Source organism: Cicer arietinum, chromosome 5, assembly GCF_000331145.2.
Source record: "Cicer arietinum cultivar CDC Frontier isolate Library 1 chromosome 5, Cicar.CDCFrontier_v2.0, whole genome shotgun sequence".
Classification (NCBI taxonomy): domain Eukaryota; kingdom Viridiplantae; phylum Streptophyta; class Magnoliopsida; order Fabales; family Fabaceae; genus Cicer; species Cicer arietinum.
Genome location: NC_021164.2, coordinates 78,464,054 through 78,483,298, shown reverse-complemented (window position 1 = coordinate 78,483,298; position 19,245 = coordinate 78,464,054). Strand labels below are relative to the sequence as shown.

At 29.6% G+C, this 19,245-nt stretch overlaps 3 protein-coding genes across 3 annotated transcripts; 2 read left to right on the top strand and 1 right to left on the bottom strand.

Moving 5' to 3' along the window:
* The first annotated feature begins 9,093 nt into the window (after nucleotides 1-9,093).
* On the top strand, nucleotides 9,094-13,349 carry LOC101491881 (glucose-1-phosphate adenylyltransferase large subunit 1). Its single transcript, XM_004500747.4, has 14 exons — nucleotides 9,094-9,552; nucleotides 10,001-10,123; nucleotides 10,217-10,387; nucleotides 10,694-10,786; nucleotides 10,899-10,982; nucleotides 11,075-11,130; nucleotides 11,246-11,339; nucleotides 11,630-11,815; nucleotides 11,953-12,033; nucleotides 12,124-12,210; nucleotides 12,300-12,404; nucleotides 12,492-12,598; nucleotides 12,732-12,792; nucleotides 12,904-13,349. The coding sequence occupies exons 1-14, from the start codon at nucleotides 9,346-9,348 to the stop codon at nucleotides 13,003-13,005; spliced, it is 1,557 nt and encodes a 518-aa protein (XP_004500804.1). The 5' UTR covers nucleotides 9,094-9,345; the 3' UTR covers nucleotides 13,006-13,349.
* Nucleotides 13,350-13,488: 139 nt separating this feature from the next.
* Nucleotides 13,489-16,859, top strand: LOC101492217 (SNF1-related protein kinase regulatory subunit gamma-1-like). The gene is made up of 7 exons (XM_004500748.4): nucleotides 13,489-14,389; nucleotides 14,479-14,657; nucleotides 14,744-14,851; nucleotides 15,264-15,422; nucleotides 15,517-15,599; nucleotides 15,709-15,900; nucleotides 16,114-16,859. The coding sequence occupies exons 1-7, from the start codon at nucleotides 14,242-14,244 to the stop codon at nucleotides 16,499-16,501; spliced, it is 1,257 nt and encodes a 418-aa protein (XP_004500805.1). The 5' UTR covers nucleotides 13,489-14,241; the 3' UTR covers nucleotides 16,502-16,859.
* Nucleotides 16,860-16,997: 138 nt separating this feature from the next.
* On the bottom strand, nucleotides 16,998-18,255 carry LOC101505558 (phenylcoumaran benzylic ether reductase 1-like; the record flags this gene model as incomplete). Its single annotated transcript, XM_004501053.3, has 3 exons — nucleotides 16,998-17,353; nucleotides 17,436-17,639; nucleotides 18,060-18,255. Coding segments are annotated over 3 exons (567 nt in total), but the record flags the coding sequence as incomplete, so codon positions are not given.
* Nucleotides 18,256-19,245: the final 990 nt, after the last annotated feature.

The following is a 19,245-nucleotide window of genomic DNA, read 5'->3' as shown; positions in this document are numbered from 1 at the left end:
AAAAAAAAACTTCAGACATAGAAAATAGTAATGGTTACTAATGTTAGAAGATTTTACGTCTCAATTAAATGTCATTTTCAACATAAATGTTAAATTGAATTGACTAAATGTTATCTTTCATGCTACCTAATAAAAAATAGAAAAAAGTTAATAACAGAGGCATAAATGTCTAATCAAATATTAATTCACAGACTTTAAAATATTTTTATTTATTTTAAAGATTATTTTGATACGGCATGTCACATTTAAAGATTAAGACGAATGTTTATTCTTAAATAAATACACATGTGAAGTAGCAATATCAATCTTAAGAAAATGTATTGAATTGTGATCCGTTTTTAAAATGTTGATTCTTGATTTTAATTTAAAATAACTTAAGATTAATTTTTGTTATAAATAAAAATACAGAGCGTTATGTGTGAGTTAAAAATGAATAAAGCAAATGATTTATAGGTGATATGTGATTAGTGAGTGAGAAATAAATAGGGATAGAGATAGAGATAAAGAGATCACACAATGATGCATCATGATTCATCCAAGATGGATCACGTCTAGTCCTCACAATTTGTGAGTTTTTACACTAATGTGTTTGCTAGAAGAAAGTTCTTGCTTTCACAATATATTTCTTGATCAACTTACATAATTCATCTTTCAATCTTGAAATGATTTTTACAGTTACCTTTCAGTCTAAAAATAATTTTTACAAGTTACCTTTTAATCACTAAAAATATTTTTTTTACAATATACTCAAATTATCTTATGAGATAGACTTTGAGTTTCAAATGATTTGTAGGATTAAATGTTTCAGGATCATAATATACTCAACACTTGTTTGAGTTTGATTATCGGCAATAACTCAATAAAGATCTTTGAATATAATAAGATATAGTTGTACTTTTACTTGAGTGAATAGTTTGTTGCTTGAAAATGATTGTTTGAGTATTGCAATAATTGTGTTATAAAAATCTTGTTGTCTTCACCTAGATCTTCCTTTTATAAATAAGGAGAAGGTCGGAAAAGGCTCATTATAGTCGTTATTAATATTGAGGAGAGTATTTGTTTAAAGTGGGATCTAATAGGCATTTGTGTTATTCAATCCAGAACATTCTTCTTCGAAATTAGAATGTTCTTGGTTCTGTGTTTTATGAAAGACGTGAATGACTGATTGAGTAGTTGTTTAATGTTAGTCTTTTGTTTCGGAGGCACATTGAGCTTTCTGCAAAAAGTTCAGCAACAATGTGTTTTCGTCTTTGTTGTTCTTACTCATAGCTCATCAATTTGGAGATCGATTTGGTCATTGATCTGAATATTATTTTACTTCTTTGGGCATTCAACTTGAGTTTTGGGCTTGAATATACTTTTGAGTAGTCTTGATGTTTGGACTATGGAGAATGATTTTTTTAATAAAACCATATTGTTTCTTGATAAAGCAGAATGATCATTTGATAAACCAAAATGATTCTTTGATAAATTAGAATGATCTTGATATCAATCTTCAATTTAATTAAGATATGATGTTCTTGATTTATTTAATGGTGAGATGGTTGATTATTGTATAAATTTAATAACTTATCTTTGAATAAATCATTCAAAAACACAAGTTAAATAACAATATAATCAAAATCATAATTAGAGATTAATTACTTATTTGTTTATTTTCAAAATATTTAATTTTAAGATTTTGTCTCAACAACATAATAATATGATAGGTTTATATTAGACGACGGTGTAGAAATAAATGTTCTGTAAGTATATGGTCATTAGTCTCATCTTTTTCTTCTCTTAATTACTTTTTTAGATTTAAATTTATCTCTATCTTTTTTTTACCAAATCTCTAAACTTTTAAAAAGTGTCGTTTGGTGCTTTAATTTTATTTTATTAGTTAATATTTAATTTATATTTGTCTTTCCAATCCTATTTGTAGAGTTGATACATGAATGATAGCTTAGAGACATGCAGATCCATTATAGAAACGTATAACTTTTTTTTACTAAAGAAATGTATAACTTTATTTGAGTAAAAGTAAGACAAAATAAATGGAATGTAAGTGTAGCAAAGTGAAATATTTCTAGCTTAGATGTGGAAACATATACCATATCATGCTACAAATCTCACAATTTAAATATATGGGGTCCATAGTACAAAATGATGAAGAAACAAAAGGATATGTAAACCATCAAATTAAAGACGGATGTTGAAATGGAGAATAGTTTCAGTTGGTTTATGTGATAAAAAGTACTGCTTAAATTAATTGGAAAATTTTATCACAAAATCGTAAGATTTACGCCGTGGTATAGACTAGTTTTTAGGCTTGTAAAAAACTAACACAAAAATAATAATAAGTATAGCAAGGATGATAATGTTGTATTGGATGATAAGTATAGTAATCCTATTTTAATTAATGATATAACACCTATAGTAGAAAAGTCTGTTAAAACTCAACTTAGAGAGTTTTTTATTTGCTCAACTGATTTTTATAAAAAATTATCGGTTTTCTTTTTGTTTGTATTTTTTGGAGAAATTTTTTTTCAAGAAAATAATTTGAATTTTTTTTCAAACACATTTTTTATAAAAATAAATTTCCAAACAAATTTTTATGAACTATTCCTCAGAAATATTCCAAGATTTTGATGAAAATTTTCAAGATTTATTTTCAAATAAATCAATTGTAAAAAAAAAAAAAATCCTTAGGAAAAAATGATTGTAAAAACTAGTTATTGATAAAATTAATTTTGTAAAGTCAAATTTAATTATATAAATCAATTACGATAAATGGTTTTTATAGAGACATAAATATGATGTTTATGTGCAATTCTAATGATAATGGACAGACAGATCGAGGGCATGGTTTCACCTCCCCGTCTCCTTTTCCAACATCTCGCTAAAAACTCGTTTCCAAATCACATATCACTAGTGTTGTAAAATAAATACTCATCTTGTCGCCAAAAGAGTTTGGTTTCTCATATGCACTCCCATGTGTTTTAAAAAATCAAATAAAAATATATATTTATTTAAAGAATACAATAAAGTCAATACCATTTTTAAGAAATAAAATAAAATAATATCTAAATAATAATTTTTAATTGAGAAAAGATTCAATTTTAAAATATATAATAATATTAAAATATATAAAAATAAAAAATATTATTTAAATTGAATGAAAATACAGTTGTAGTATCATATATAAGAGTGTTATGATATAAAAATTAAGCTGAACCATATTAATAGTTTGATTTAATTTTTGAAAATTACTTTTGAATCAGATTCAATTCAAGTTTGAACTGATTTGAAATTGATTTATAAATATAAACTAATTGAATATTTTAAATAAGTTTTTAGTTAAAATCAATTTTGAACTAATTTTTTCGAAAAGTAAATTTGAAAGTCTTTTGACAAAAAAATTTCAATTTTTTTTTTTCTGAGAAATGTAGATATAAAAAATTTTAAGATAAAAAGTTTCGATTATTTTTTAAAAAAATGATTTTTCAATTATTTTCAAATATTATTTTTGATTTTTTTCGAGAAAAATAGATGTACAAAATTTTTAAGAAAAAAATTTCGATTAAAAATTAAAAAAATATCATAGAAAAATGATTTTGATATTTTTTCTTAAAAATTTTCCAATAAAAAATGATTTAAAAATTTGATTTGATTTTTCAGAAAACAAAATATTAATATTATCTATATTTTTTTTTAATTAAGCAAATTTCAAATTTTAAAAAAAAAATCTTAATTGAGGTTAATATAGTTAAACTAATTTTTAAATTAAATTTAATTAACTTATTTGTTTTAAATATATACTTCAATTCATGAATATTTTAATTGATTTGGTTCTTGTGTACAATACAATTTAATTTATTAATATAATATAATTAACTATATATTTTACACATTGTTGCATATTCTTTGATGTTGCATATTCTTTGATAAAAAAAGATCCAAATATATTGTATTTAGATCTATGGGAAAAAATGGCGTGAGTTTGAAGTGAGTGATTTGTATTACATTGATATTAATTAATAAAATACTTGATTTGTACAAATTAAACAAAATATTTAAAAATAAATATTCATTGATAAAATAAATAAATAAAAAATTAAATCAAATATTTTATCATTAAAATTTTTTTCTCACTACATTTTTATTAGTATATCAAACAAATTGTAAGGGTATATTTGGATGCAATATTTTGCAAGGAAGAGAGTAACTTATTTTTCTTTTTTAATTATAAATTTTTTAAAAATATTTTTAAAAATAAACTAAGTGTAATTGAAATGTTGTATAATCATAACATACTTTAAATATAAAAAAATGAAAATTCGAATTTGAATCCGATCTTCTTGATATCAATGTCTATGTTGTAATTGCAAGAATCATGCACTCATTTTATTCTTTTTACTTTCTAGAATCCCAATTATATATCACGTAGTGAATAACTTAACCTCTTAAAAATCTCGTCAATTGTCGTCTTCTAGTCGTGCTAGGATTTGATGGCATGAGTTTGATATTTTTATGTTTGTATCTGAAGACTCCAAGTCCTTACCAAACCACTTATCGGTGGAGATCCATCTCTTTTGTGTATATTGTCTTTTATATTGTCCTTTATCGATTGAAATTCAATTAAATAACACTATTTTATAATTCATGTCTTAAACTAATAAAAAATAGTGCATTTGAAATAGAGAGTCTAGTCTACTAGTTGTATTTCTCAATCTAATTAGAATGACGTAGGAATGGGAAACTCGTGTGTGAGATATTTATGGAGAATTGAACGGTGGAGGTTGAGTCACCAATTAAGGAAGCAATAGGAGGAGGCCATCACACTCACTACTGTACATAACATGAGTTGAGGTAGCAACAGCAATAGCATCATCATGTGCTTATTTGTTTCTTTCCTACAAACTGTTAAGACCCATTCCCCATCATCACCCCCAAGAATGTCTAAATATGTCACCCATCCTTCCCTCTCATTCTCATCCCTAACAACGAAATTTTACCGTAAAATAATAAGTTGTTAATTTTATAGAAAAGAAAATTAAATTTATAATTTTTTCATTATTCAAACTTTCAAACATTCTTATGATTATCCTATGTTTCAACGACGTATGTCATTTTACATTAAATAATTTAATTTAAGGACGTTGTTAATAATTGTTCTAAAAGTACGAGTTAATGAATTTAAATATAGTATTTTTACGTTGAAATTAACAACTTTTAATTTTTGAGAAATTATATATACACTTTCAATACTTAGTTCCTTAACATGTACCTAAAAGTTTTTTTAGAATTTAAAACATTTGTTAACATTTTTTTTAATTTAATGTAATAATTTTTACGAGTCACTATATTTCGATCGATAGCATTTCATATTTATAATTCTCTTATATACAACTTTAATAGTATGAATTAATGATAAAATGATATATATTAAATTTGACATGTTGTAGATTCGATTTTTACCAATAAAAAAAATAAAATGAGTCTTATTAAAGTACTTTCTATGTTAAAATGAAGAATTATACTCTCACTTTATATTCTTTTATATAAAAAAGAAAGAAATTAATCCACTATATACGCTATTCTCACACTACTCGTTCATTTATTTTTATTGACCTTGACCCCAACCAAACTTAATTAATATATATTCTCATGTGATCAGTCATATTTATAAATTAAATAATTAAAACACTATTTTAATAATATTTTTATATATTATATAAATGTACGGAATGATCTTTACCATTTGCGAAATGTTATTAGTTTAATATTCAATGTAATTTAGTATACTTTGTCTCCACATGTAAGATTTTTTTACTAATGTAAAAGAATTTAAAAAAATGATATTTTTAAAGAATTCGTATGGTACATTCATTAATTTGATATTATCGATATATTTCGTCTTTGAATTAATAATTAAATTAACTTTTTATTAAATATTATTTGTTGTCGATAAAATAAATTTTAATTTTTTTTGAACTTTTATTATTTATGGTAGTAAATATTAATTTTTTTAAAATAGAATATAAAAATTAATATAATGTATTATATAAATAATAGAATGATGTTTTTTCTTGTGAAATAATATTTTCTAAAATATAAAAATCGTCAAATAACTATTTAATTTATAAAAAGTATCATTAATTTACTGGTTTAAGAAGTAATGTACTAAAAACCTCTTTCAATTTATGACTGTACAGTAAAAACTCTCTTATTTTAATATTAAATTTATCAATAATTAATATTTTTTTTTTCAAAATCATCCTTCATTTACCAAAAAAGATAATTAATTGGTCTTTTAATTGTTTTCGTATAATTAAGAGTATTTTTTTTTTTTTTTACTAAAAAAATGATATTCATTGATTCAATTCGTAGAATACATCAACATAATATAAATTTAAATTTGTTAAATATATAAAAGATAAATATGTATATAAACTCACAACATTCAAATTAATAGCGTAAAACGACAACATATTTATAAATATGACAAAAATCAAGTATCTAAAATACATATATTTTCGGATGTGTAATGTTGACGATGCTAAAGTTATTAATTAAAATTTGTAATCGATCAAATCTATTTTGTTAATCTAAAACAAAATGAACACCACACTAAAATAGAAAAAAACGACGCACCAAGACATAAAGCAAAAAAAAAAAAACGTCGCATTAGGATGACAAAATCACAAAAAAAAAAACAAGTGTGAAAATCAATTATTTAAATAAAATAAAGAGAAAAACAATTTAAAAGAGTGATTTTAAATAAAAAAAATAACCTTAAATTATTCATTTATAATGGAGGAAGAAGAGATAATATAAGAATTTTTTTTTTGAAATTATTAGCATCTTAATTTTTTAAGAGTATTTTTGTTTAGATCAATAATGTATATTTTATGATTTGGAGAACAACTTATAAAAAAGGGATTTGAATATAGAGAGAAAATGTAGTATTATATATGTCTATATTTCTACATGTAAAGACTCTATTTTAAAAAAACTTGTCCTTTATATAAATCTATTTTTAAATTGCAAGAAATATTAATTAATTTTTCATAAAAGTACACCTAATTAAATATAAAAATTAAAAATTAAAAATTAAATTATATTTAGAAAGTAAAAATGTACATTATAATTATTATTGAATTTGCTAATTTGTTAGCCTATAGTAGTACAATTGTTGCATTAAATGGGAAAAGTATGGGTGGAGCAGAAGAGATGAAAAAGAAGCAGAGACAGAGAGGAGATAGTTATGGTGGGGCAGTGAGCAGCAACAATGTACTAAGATACATGGGACCGACTATGTATGTGTTGCGACTCACGAGAACCGTCCATGTATGCGGTTTGCCTAATTTGGACGAGACTCCATTGGGTTGGGATTCTCTATGCATCCCCTCTCTACATAATATAAGTGTGAAAGGGACACAAAATGATTACTAAAATACAAAAAATATTTCTTATCCTATTTTTTTAAAGTACAAAATAAAAAATATTATTAATTATATTTTATTTTTTAAATTAAGTTATAAGAAAAAATAAAATACTAAAAAAGACTAAAAATTAGGAAGGGAGAAAATTCATCACATTTTACATTTATAAAGAGTAAAACCTAGTGCGTCGTCCTCTTAGACTTCTTTTTTGTTTTATTTTTTTTATTCTCTTCATTTAAGAGGAAGTAATTTATGATTAATGTTTGATTTAAAATTATCTCTCTAAATTGTTTTTTTCATTCTCTATTATCTAAATAAATTATTTTACATATATTTAGTTTATTTTTTGTGATTTTCTCATATTAACGTAATGTTTTTTTATTTCACACTTTAGTGTAGTGTTTTGATTTCTTGTCTCGTTGGGAAGTCGTTTGGTTCAAATTAGTTTTGATCACTTAGTCAATAACTTTAGCCTCTTCCACGTTACAACTTGGAAGACATGAATTATTATGGACAATTAAATTTATCATATTTGTAGATTTTATCACATTTGTAAATATTTTGCTGTTTAATATTATTAATCTAAATGTTGTGAATTCGCCTGCAAATTTATCTTTTTCAGTTTTAACTACTTTGAATTGTATTGTTTTTTATCAATGATCAATGTAATTTATATGAATTTAAATGAAAAATAATGCTAACAAGACACTATTTAACACATTTTTCTAACACATTTTTTATTTATTAAAATTTATATAGATCTAAACAATTTTTAATAAAATCCCATAATTTATTAAAGTTCATGTGAATTTCAACAAAAGAATGTATTGAAATGTGTGTAGCTAGTGCTCTTCTTTGAATTAATGCATACCATTTTTAGTAAAAAAAAATTAAAAAAGAGAAGAGAGCGCAAAAATTTGTAGAGCTTGAATGATTGAATTAGTGCGTCCAGAATGGTCCCTTCCTGTATTAATTACCATCCCAAATAATGACGCCATTGTGCTCTTAGAAAAGTGAGTGACTATAGCAATGGGATTTGCCTTTCAAAATTAGTAACTTTCAATCTAAATCAAAGAAATAAATGGTTTTATCCACCAATAATCAATATTTGAAATAATGACGGTGAAATGGTAATTTTGAAGTATAACAATGTTATCACTGATGAAATTAAATGAACCTGTCCTATGATATAATAATTATTGTTGTTTTGTAAGTTTGCAACATGCATAGCAATTAGCAAAATGGCTTCCACATCAAGCATACATCCAAAGCCCAGCTATCAAATGTCAGATGAAAGCAGCCTAAAATTGCATCCACCTACCTACGGATCAAAGTTTAACCATAGTTGAATCTAATGGCTAAACCAACCAAAATATTATTCCATTTTCAGTTGAATCGATTGAACCAATGGTCCAATTCTTACAACACATTGAAGCAAATAACAACCGTAGAAATTCACATAAAAATATTTTCAACACACCAATTTTACTCAATGAGACATGTACGAGCATGACATGAAAATGACAAGTCTTTGTCTGTTAATGGGTTTCCCATGTGTAATGTACACACCTAGAAACTTGGACTATGTGCTTTGGCAAATTAAACCAACATTATTATTAATATTTGTTTGTCTATAGTTTTTGGAATTTTATTTTATTTTTTTACCAAAACCCCAAAGATTTTTCCAACCTTTCTCGTGAGATGTCTAGTTCATTCACACGCTAATAAAGGCAACACCCTTTCCCTTCAACACAACTCCATCACACATTGCTTCACCTAATTATTTTTGCTTTCAATAATTTTATATTCACATTTCATTTTTCTTACACTTTCAATATTATTTGACCTTTGAGTATCATTGACTCTAATTTTCATAAACAGTTTCCACTTTCTTGAGCAGTGTGGTTAGTTCACTGCAATGGCGTCTGGTTGTGTGACCTTAAAAGCTAACACCCATTGTATAGATTCAAAAAAAGGTTCTTTTTTTGGTGATAGAATCAAAGGAAGCTTCAACAACAGTTCCTGGGTCACGGATCAGTTGAATCAACGTTTGAGAACACAGAAGAAGATCAAACATGGTGCTTTATCTGCTATTCTTACTTCAGATGATCCTAAAGGATCCTTGGTAAGCTCAATTTTCATCTGGCCTTCACTTTTTGCTTCCCAACCTTCCAACTCTTGAAGAAAAAGAAAGTACTTTTGAATTTTGATCAACACTTGACATGAGTGTAAAATTAACTAGACTTCACAGTTTATGTGGCTGCATTTTATTTTAGTAATATGAATATGATATGGTTGTGTGTTTGAAACTGTTTTGAATTTCAGACAAATTTTATATTAGTAATTTTGATCAGTAAGTACATGAGATGATTGTAAAGGTTTTTATTTTTTACTTTTTTTCTAAAAATGTTATTGTTACTAAGTATCCACGGCTTGTTGATGACTAATCTACACCGAGTAAATTGGCTGGCCACATAATTTTCAAGTCCAGTTTCACTCAGACTAATTTGGTTATGTGGCTACTTTTTTATTTGGTATATGATTATGATTATGAGTGTGTTTTGAATTTTCAGACCTTGCAAGTGCCTTCATTCATGAGAGTAAGAGCTGATCCAAAGAATGTTATTTCCATTGTATTGGGAGGAGGACCAGGGACACATCTCTATCCTCTAACCAAACGAGCTGCGACACCTGCGGTAAGTGATGATATATATTCTCATAATTGTTGTCTGAAATCCTAACATTTTGGTGTTCTGTGATGATGCTTTTTTGTGTCCTATGTTTTTCAGGTTCCTGTTGGGGGGTGCTATAGGCTTATAGACATTCCAATGAGCAATTGCATCAACAGTGGCATCAACAAAATATTTGTGCTAACTCAGTTCAATTCCGCATCTCTCAACCGTCACATCGCTCGCACCTATTTTGGAAATGGCGTCAACTTTGGGGATGGATTTGTGGAGGTATGTATGCAGCACCATCACCTAAATGATCTCGTTTTTATTTCTAGTTTTATAAATAATTAGATATTCATTCAGTGAGTTTTGAGATGAACATGACTGTTGCCTATAACATCCGACAAAAGAAACAAAACTAAGTAATTCGGTTTGCATAAAATGAATAAAAATATTCATTAAATATATACTTTTAAGAAGCTCTTTCTTGGTTGGATGTTGTGATTGATAGAGAAATACAATCCACTGGAGGAGATTCTTGTTGACCAATTTTATTCATGATGGCTAATAAAAGTCAATCTATATGCCAAGTAGGTCCTGGCGGCGACACAAACACCAGGAGAAGCTGGAAAGAAGTGGTTTCAAGGAACTGCAGATGCTGTGAGGCAATTTACCTGGATATTTGAGGTGTGTAAATGATTTTCTCTTTTTTTTTTTCATATACAACATTCATCCATATTTTCTATCAGTAAAATTTATCATTTTGAACTTGTTAATAAGTAAAAATTCATTGTGGTAGGATGCCAAGAATATAAACGTTGATAATGTATTGATCTTGGCGGGGGATCATTTATACCGAATGGATTATATGGACCTTGTGCAGGTATACATACAGTGTAATTGTTTTGTGGAGTGGATTGTTTCTTCATTTCCTTTTCAAAAAATTTCTGATTCATCTATATAACAAATTAACAGAGTCACATTGATAGAAATGCCGATATTACAATTTCGTGCGCTGCTGTTGGTGACAGGTGTGTTCAGTCATCTATTACATATGTTTCTTTTTGTTGCTTGATTTCATGATGATGATTAGAAACAATCAATCTCTGATAACAAAAATTACAAATTTAATTGCCTGCTTTTCAGCCGTGCATCGGATTATGGATTGGTCAAGGTAGACGACAGAGGCAACATCATCCAATTTTCAGAAAAACCAAAGGGGAATGATCTGAAAGCAATGGTAATTCTCAACATAACCTAGTCTTTTCTCATCCTTCTAAGAGTGAACATCTTAGCACTGTTAATTTGATACGATTGACTTATGTTAAAAACATGTACATGTAGATTAGAAACGTGCAGATTGTGTTGATTTAGTTTTCAAACTTCTATAACAATTAAAGCATTATATATGTTTCATTTTTATCTTTTTGCCACTGTTATGTAAATTTTCCACAAATTTGCTGCCTTCATAATAATATATTTATCTAGCCTTAATATATAGTTAGTTATGTGTGTCATTATTCTATGCAGCAAGTAGATACCACTCTTCATGGTTTGTCGCCCCAAGATGCATTGAAGTCACCATATATTGCATCTATGGGGGTTTATGTATTCAAGAAAGATGTTTTACTCAAGCTTCTGAAATGGAGATATCCTACATCTAATGACTTCGGATCTGAAATCATTCCTTCAGCTATAAGGGAACACAATGTCAAAGTAAGAGTAATTCCAATAAATATATCTGCTTACAATTTTGTTAATCCATTTCTGAAGGAGTTTTATCTGCCATCTATGGCGAGTTAATAACACCTATGACAGAGGTAGTAATGAAAAAATTATCTGTTGTTTTGCAGGCATATTTTTTCGGAGACTACTGGGAAGATATCGGAACAATAAAATCCTTTTACGATGCTAATCTTGCTCTTACTGAAGAGGTAGGTCCAAGAGACTGTTGCAAATTGTCGGTTTTCTTGTTCAGTTCAGTTGATTGAGACTGATATCTGCTTTATGCTGCACTCTTGCAGAGTCCAAAGTTTGAGTTTTATGATCCCAAGACACCTATTTTCACATCTCCAGGATTCCTACCACCAACAAAGATTGACAATTGCCGGGTATGTATGATAATCGATCTCGCAGTGTGCTAGTGTAGTAAGTTGTAACATTCATGTCTTGCTTATTCTGTGTTATTCGATTTTGGTAGGTGGTAGATGCCATTATCTCCCATGGATGTTTCCTGCGAGAGTGTACAATCCAACACTCCATTGTGGGCGAAAGATCGCGTTTAGATTATGGTGTCGAACTTCAGGTAAACTACTATATATTCTAGACCCATTGTTCCAAATCACTCCATTAAATGGTTCCTCCTAACTAAAAATAAAATCACCTTTTACAGGAGACCGTAATGATGGGAGCAGACAATTACCAAACTGAATCCGAAATCGCTTCTCTACTCGCAGAGGGGAAGGTCCCTATTGGGATTGGAAGGAATACCAAAATTAGGTAATTACTTTTTTTCACAGTTAATAAACACTAGATTATCTAATCTAATAAATTTTTCTAACAGTGAATATATATAATAGTCAAATAGATATTATTGTTATTGTTAACTCATAATTTGTTATGTTTGTTAAAGGAACTGCATTATAGACAAGAATGCAAAGATTGGGAAAGATGTCATCATCGCAAACAAAGATGTATGCATAAATATCAGTTAGTAGTTTTCTAGTCAAATAAATTTGTATAACACCTATCATAAATATCTTATTTATGCATGCTTATTATAAACTCAAATGCTTTATCTGTAGGGCGTTCAAGAAGCAGATAGATCAGAAGACGGGTTCTACATTCGATCAGGAATCACAATCATAATGGAGAAAGCAACCATAGAAGATGGAACTGTCATATAAATTAATGGTTAGTGCTTATTTCATGAGATGGTTTTCCTAAGGCGCCGAGGAAGAAGCATTTGTGAGACCATTCCGGCCCATCTTTGGGTGCAGAATGGTAACTGCTGCAAAATGCTATGATCAATAGAGAAAGGCATCATGTTGTAAAAATAAGAGCTCTCCCACTAGTTTGTAAAAATAGAATGAATAAATCATGGAAGTCAAAATGCACAAAAGTAAATAAATTGAAGGGCTGAGCTATGAAGTTTCCATATCCCCTCCCTTGCAACTGCAAAAGACACCTTTTAAATTATTGTATCACTGAATTATTATTTTAAATTAAATGGTAGTGATAATGAATCTCATCACTTGTTGTTGCTCCAAGTAACATAGAATTACTCATGGATTCTAAATTCAAAATGCATTACTTGCTTCAGCTCTATATATAGACTGATTTGAGATTCCTGCAATCACAATTTCCGCGTTCACGTAGTTTACATCCTAAAGCCGTTGAATCAAGATTGCACGCCAGAGTTGTCCAATCTTGATCTAACAACTCCAAAGTTGTTCGTAACTTGATGCGTGAAAATTGTGACTACTAACAATCTTTTCAATACATGAGATGAAGATATTCAATATTTTCAATTCTACATACCTGCAAAATACAATTTGAATCAATATATAGACCGCTCATGAGACATAGTTTGATTAGCATAATCTTCCTGATTAGAAGCTCATATTTAATGTGTATAATCGAATATGTCATTACGCAGTCATCTTACAACGGGGCTACATTTTTTTTTTAATTCCACTAAAGTTTTACTTATGTTATAATTATTATACATCTTACGTTATCACAACAAAAATGCATGTTTTAACATTATGCTGAAATATGATTGGATAATCATGTAAATGTTTTTTCACATCATCGATCCATGTCGATTGAACTCTTAATATAAAAATGTAAGTGTTTATGCAACAGAAAAACAATGAAATTAAATCCACAATATATGAAATGAAAATAGCCAACATATTGGGATTTTTTTTAATGTTTGGGGATAGTAAAGGTAAAAACGGTTATGTCAATACATTGTGGCTAGATCAGACAGTTTAGTAAGAGATTAACACGTACAACAACTTGTGGCGTTTTTTACGAGTCAAAAGGGCCTATGTTAGCGGTGAGAGAGAGAATCAAAAGGGTAGAAAAATAAATAATTTGTATAATGTAAAGTGAAATAAGAAGAAGAAAGGAAGAAAATGCAATCTAGGAAAATAGTGGATGAGATTGAGAAGGAAAATAATGATAATCAAAAGGGGATGCAGCTTGATCCTGCCTCTGCCCTCCAACAATTTCTTGATCACATACCTATTACTTCCATACCCGCCATAAATACCAAATCACTTGGTAATTACTTTATATATGTATAGTTTTTTACTTATACATACTCATGATATATATTATAACAATGCTGTTTTGTTCCTTCCTATGTTAAGTGTTGGAGATTAAAGCTGGAGACTCTATAAGGGATGCAATTCATATGTTGTACGAAAAGGACACATTTGGTGCAGTCGTTGTGGATGTCTTGGACAATGAAACTGCCGGCAGCATAGCATTTTCTCATCGCTATATTGCTTTCGTTGCTTTTTCAAACATGATTCTTTGGTGTCTTCATGTATTAATTATTTAAAATTTGTCAATGTTACAACTTACACCACTCAAATGACACAACATTCTCATTGATCATGTTGTATTTTCAAGGAATATGAAAACATCAGGGAAAATGACACGGATAACCATCTCACGGATATAGATGACGACATCTTTTTCTCCATCCTTGACCGGATTCCTCAGATCGGACAAACCAAGGTTTCGTTCTCTTCTTTATTTGCAGTTTTGGTTCCTTCTATTGATGATTCTACACTTGGAACTCAACTGAACTTTTGCAGTGTTGTATATGTTACTGGGATTACTTTTTCTAGAACAAAACTTAGATGATGTTCAATACATGTTACTTGTGTTTTTCACGTACTTGGATCTTCTATCGTTGCTGCATAGTGTAGCAGCTGTGAGGATCAATAGATTAAGGGAGATACTTTTTATTTGTTTAAAATATTCTCACAACTGTTGCACCATACAACTGCTGTAAAAGATGCAAACAAGTTCAGCAATTTTAACATGGGATTAATTTTTCAATTAAAGGCCCTTGAGAAACGGTACAAACAACACTTAAGCAACTTATGAAACAACTCCTAAGTAATTTTGTTGTATTCTTTGCTAGGTTAGCGAATTGGCTAAATCATTCCTCTGGGAACCATTTTTCCCCGTACAATTGGACGACACGATTCTTCATGCACTGCTACTTCTTTCTAAGCATAGGCTGCAAGTTTTGCCTGTCATACAACAACCTGATGCCGTACTCATCGGTTTCGTTACACAGGTATCTGTCGAGTTATTATGGATTGAAGAACATGTATGTATTTTCTTGAAAATTTATATACTCAGGATGACTGTGGTGTTTTCTATTATGCTAGAATTCCCTAGTCCAACTACTTCTTCAATCAAGCAAACTAGAGTGGTTTGATATTATTGCAGACAAGAACTTGTCAGATTTTCGGTATTTAAAAATCTTACATTTTGGTACTTCCGTTGGTACTTTGTTCGAGTGAATTGGCAATGTGGTATGTGGCTCTCTTTGGCTATGACCCTTTTTTGTCCTTCCACAGATTTGAAGGCCAAGAACGCCCGAGTTGTGTATTTGGGGACCAAACTGTTGCACATGCTTTGAAGTTGCTATGGCAGAACCAAACTTGTGCAGTTGCAGTTGTAGATAGACAAACCAAGAAGCTCATCGGTAATGTGAGGAAAAGCGACATTTATAATCTTGTAAAGAATGATGATCTCCTTAGAAGTAGAAGGTAAGTTAAAAAAAAAAAAAAAAAAAAAACATATCTACTCTCTTTTGCCCTCAGCGTATGAATATAGATTTTTGATTCAATATTGTTGTTCCACGGTTTAGCAGCTGTAAGGAGTGTTAGATATGAATATCAGGCTAATTCGAGCAATAATATTGAATTAACAGAATCAATGTAATAAGTATGACAAAGTTACTTGTTTCTATGCAATGACAGGATATTCACTGTCGAAGAATTTGTTCACGCAGAGACCAACAAGACAGACACTAAACCAACCATTGAACATGACCATGGTGTTGATCACGCGGCTGAAAGTCTCCACCGTAAAAATAGCTACAAACCGAGAATGGATTCACCAGTGACCAACAAGAAAAATGACACGCTCAAGCAAGTAATGGAGCATATGACAGAGACTAATAGCAGTTTCAGTTTTCTGATCAATGATAATGAACAAGTTACAGGTTTGATAACAGTGAGAGATATAATTCTGCAATTTGCCCCTCCTTGTGTGAATTCTAGTATTGGTGGAGGTGGATTTTTTGAATTGGCTTTGGAGCAGAGTGGATGTCAAATTAAGAACGGAACTATGACTCGTAATCGTTGATCAAGGTATGCGCCAATGCATTTACTTAAAGAAAGTGTAATAGACAAATTTTCTGTTTTATAAGATGTTATTGAGCTCCAAATCAAAGACCCTTTTTATTGGAGAAAGATTCTTCAGCAATGACACGATGGAACGCTGCCTACGACATACATGAAGACACTTTTCAGGAATTTGGATTCCTTATAGGGAAAAGTGACTGTAGAGACAATCTTGATTGCTGGTAAAAATCAGATGGTTGAGACCGATTTATTAAATATACAATGAAGTTGTCTGATCTTGCATGTATAGTACTTATTTGTCTGACTGTGAGACTACAGAGATTGCCTAAGGCAGACAAGAAGAAATGATCACCGGAAAGGAGAACAAATACACATATTATGTTTGCCTATATCAGTATTTCATGACATGTTTTGTAGACCAACACAATCTTGGTGCTATCAAGATTGGGCTCATATCTTAATAATGTCTATTACTCTATCATTTATAAAAACAAGAATTATGTTAAAAAATACTATTTCTTATTGGTTGAAATTTATTGTAAACTAGCTGAATTTATCATAATAAAACATAGCATAGCATAGGTTTCTTCATTCACAACCCAGCAAGTTGGGGCTGCAACTACTACATGATTTATTTTAGACAGTGCAGTTTTACCAAAAGGATAAAACACATCATGGTTTGCATCTCAGAGAAACTGATTGAGGAACTCATCTACAGTAGTGTATTTCACATCAGGATAGAGAGTTGTAGCTTCTACTCCAAATGATGGCTCAATTTCAAAGTTAGTATGATCCCCTTTTACATACACACAGTGAGCAATTGACAGGATCATATTTAAGGGAGGTGAGGACTCTGAAAGATAGAAAGAAAATCCAATAAATTATTGCTGTTTTTATTCAGATTATATTATGAACAAAGGTCACTTGTTACTAACCTTGAATTTGCTTTATAAGCTGTTCCTCTGGGACATAGATTCTTTCAAGAGTTTTACCAATCTTATTCTCCCAGAGAGATACCAGATCATTAAAAGACAAAGCATTAGCTGAAGGTCTAATGTAGAGAATTTTGTTCAATGTTCTTGGATCATCAACTGCTTTGATTATATAAGTAGCAATATCCTCTTCCTTGTTAAAAACAGCTGTTAATTAATTAACCTAAAGTTATTAGTTATGTAGTATCAACACGCAGCGTCATCACTTCTAATTGAAGACATGTTATGTATCCAACATTGTGTTCGATGTCAAACACACATATAGTTAAAATCAATTGCTTATATTTTCTTAAATTATTATCACTACCTACGTGACCATATTAGTGCTATGTCCAACGTTAGTGTTTGTATTAGTTTTTCATAGGATATGAGTGAAATTCAACATGCGTCGATATCATATTTCAACAATGTGGTTATATTCAACTTCTTAAAATATTAATGGTGTGTATGTGTCAATGTCATGTTTGGTGTTCGGCTATCTGTGTTTCTGTGTTTAATAGGATATTAGGACAATAAGTGAAATTCAAGTATATAATCTTGGTGTTAAACTGTGTCTATAGTTTTCACCTTTGGGATTTCCATCTCCAAGGATAACAACTTTATCTCTTGGGGGAGATGTAGCTCCACCAGGCTGTGACAAAGAGGGTAGGAAGTAAGCAGCAAAGAAGTTGCTTGACACATAAGTGTAAGGAATTCCTTCAGCTTCAATGGTGCGGCGAATTCTGGCTTTAGTGGCATATGCACTCTTTGCCGGTTCAACGAAGGTAAGTTAAAAAAAAAAAAAAAAAAAACATATCTACTCTCTTTTGCCCTCAGCGTATGAATATAGATTTTTGATTCAATATTGTTGTTCCACGGTTTAGCAGCTGTAAGGAGTGTTAGATATGAATATCAGGCTAATTCGAGCAATAATATTGAATTAACAGAATCAATGTAATAAGTATGACAAAGTTACTTGTTTCTATGCAATGACAGGATATTCACTGTCGAAGAATTTGTTCACGCAGAGACCAACAAGACAGACACTAAACCAACCATTGAACATGACCATGGTGTTGATCACGCGGCTGAAAGTCTCCACCGTAAAAATAGCTACAAACCGAGAATGGATTCACCAGTGACCAACAAGAAAAATGACACGCTCAAGCAAGTAATGGAGCATATGACAGAGACTAATAGCAGTTTCAGTTTTCTGATCAATGATAATGAACAAGTTACAGGTTTGATAACAGTGAGAGATATAATTCTGCAATTTGCCCCTCCTTGTGTGAATTCTAGTATTGGTGGAGGTGGATTTTTTGAATTGGCTTTGGAGCAGAGTGGATGTCAAATTAAGAACGGAACTATGACTCGTAATCGTTGATCAAGGTATGCGCCAATGCATTTACTTAAAGAAAGTGTAATAGACAAATTTTCTGTTTTATAAGATGTTATTGAGCTCCAAATCAAAGACCCTTTTTATTGGAGAAAGATTCTTCAGCAATGACACGATGGAACGCTGCCTACGACATACATGAAGACACTTTTCAGGAATTTGGATTCCTTATAGGGAAAAGTGACTGTAGAGACAATCTTGATTGCTGGTAAAAATCAGATGGTTGAGACCGATTTATTAAATATACAATGAAGTTGTCTGATCTTGCATGTATAGTACTTATTTGTCTGACTGTGAGACTACAGAGATTGCCTAAGGCAGACAAGAAGAAATGATCACCGGAAAGGAGAACAAATACACATATTATGTTTGCCTATA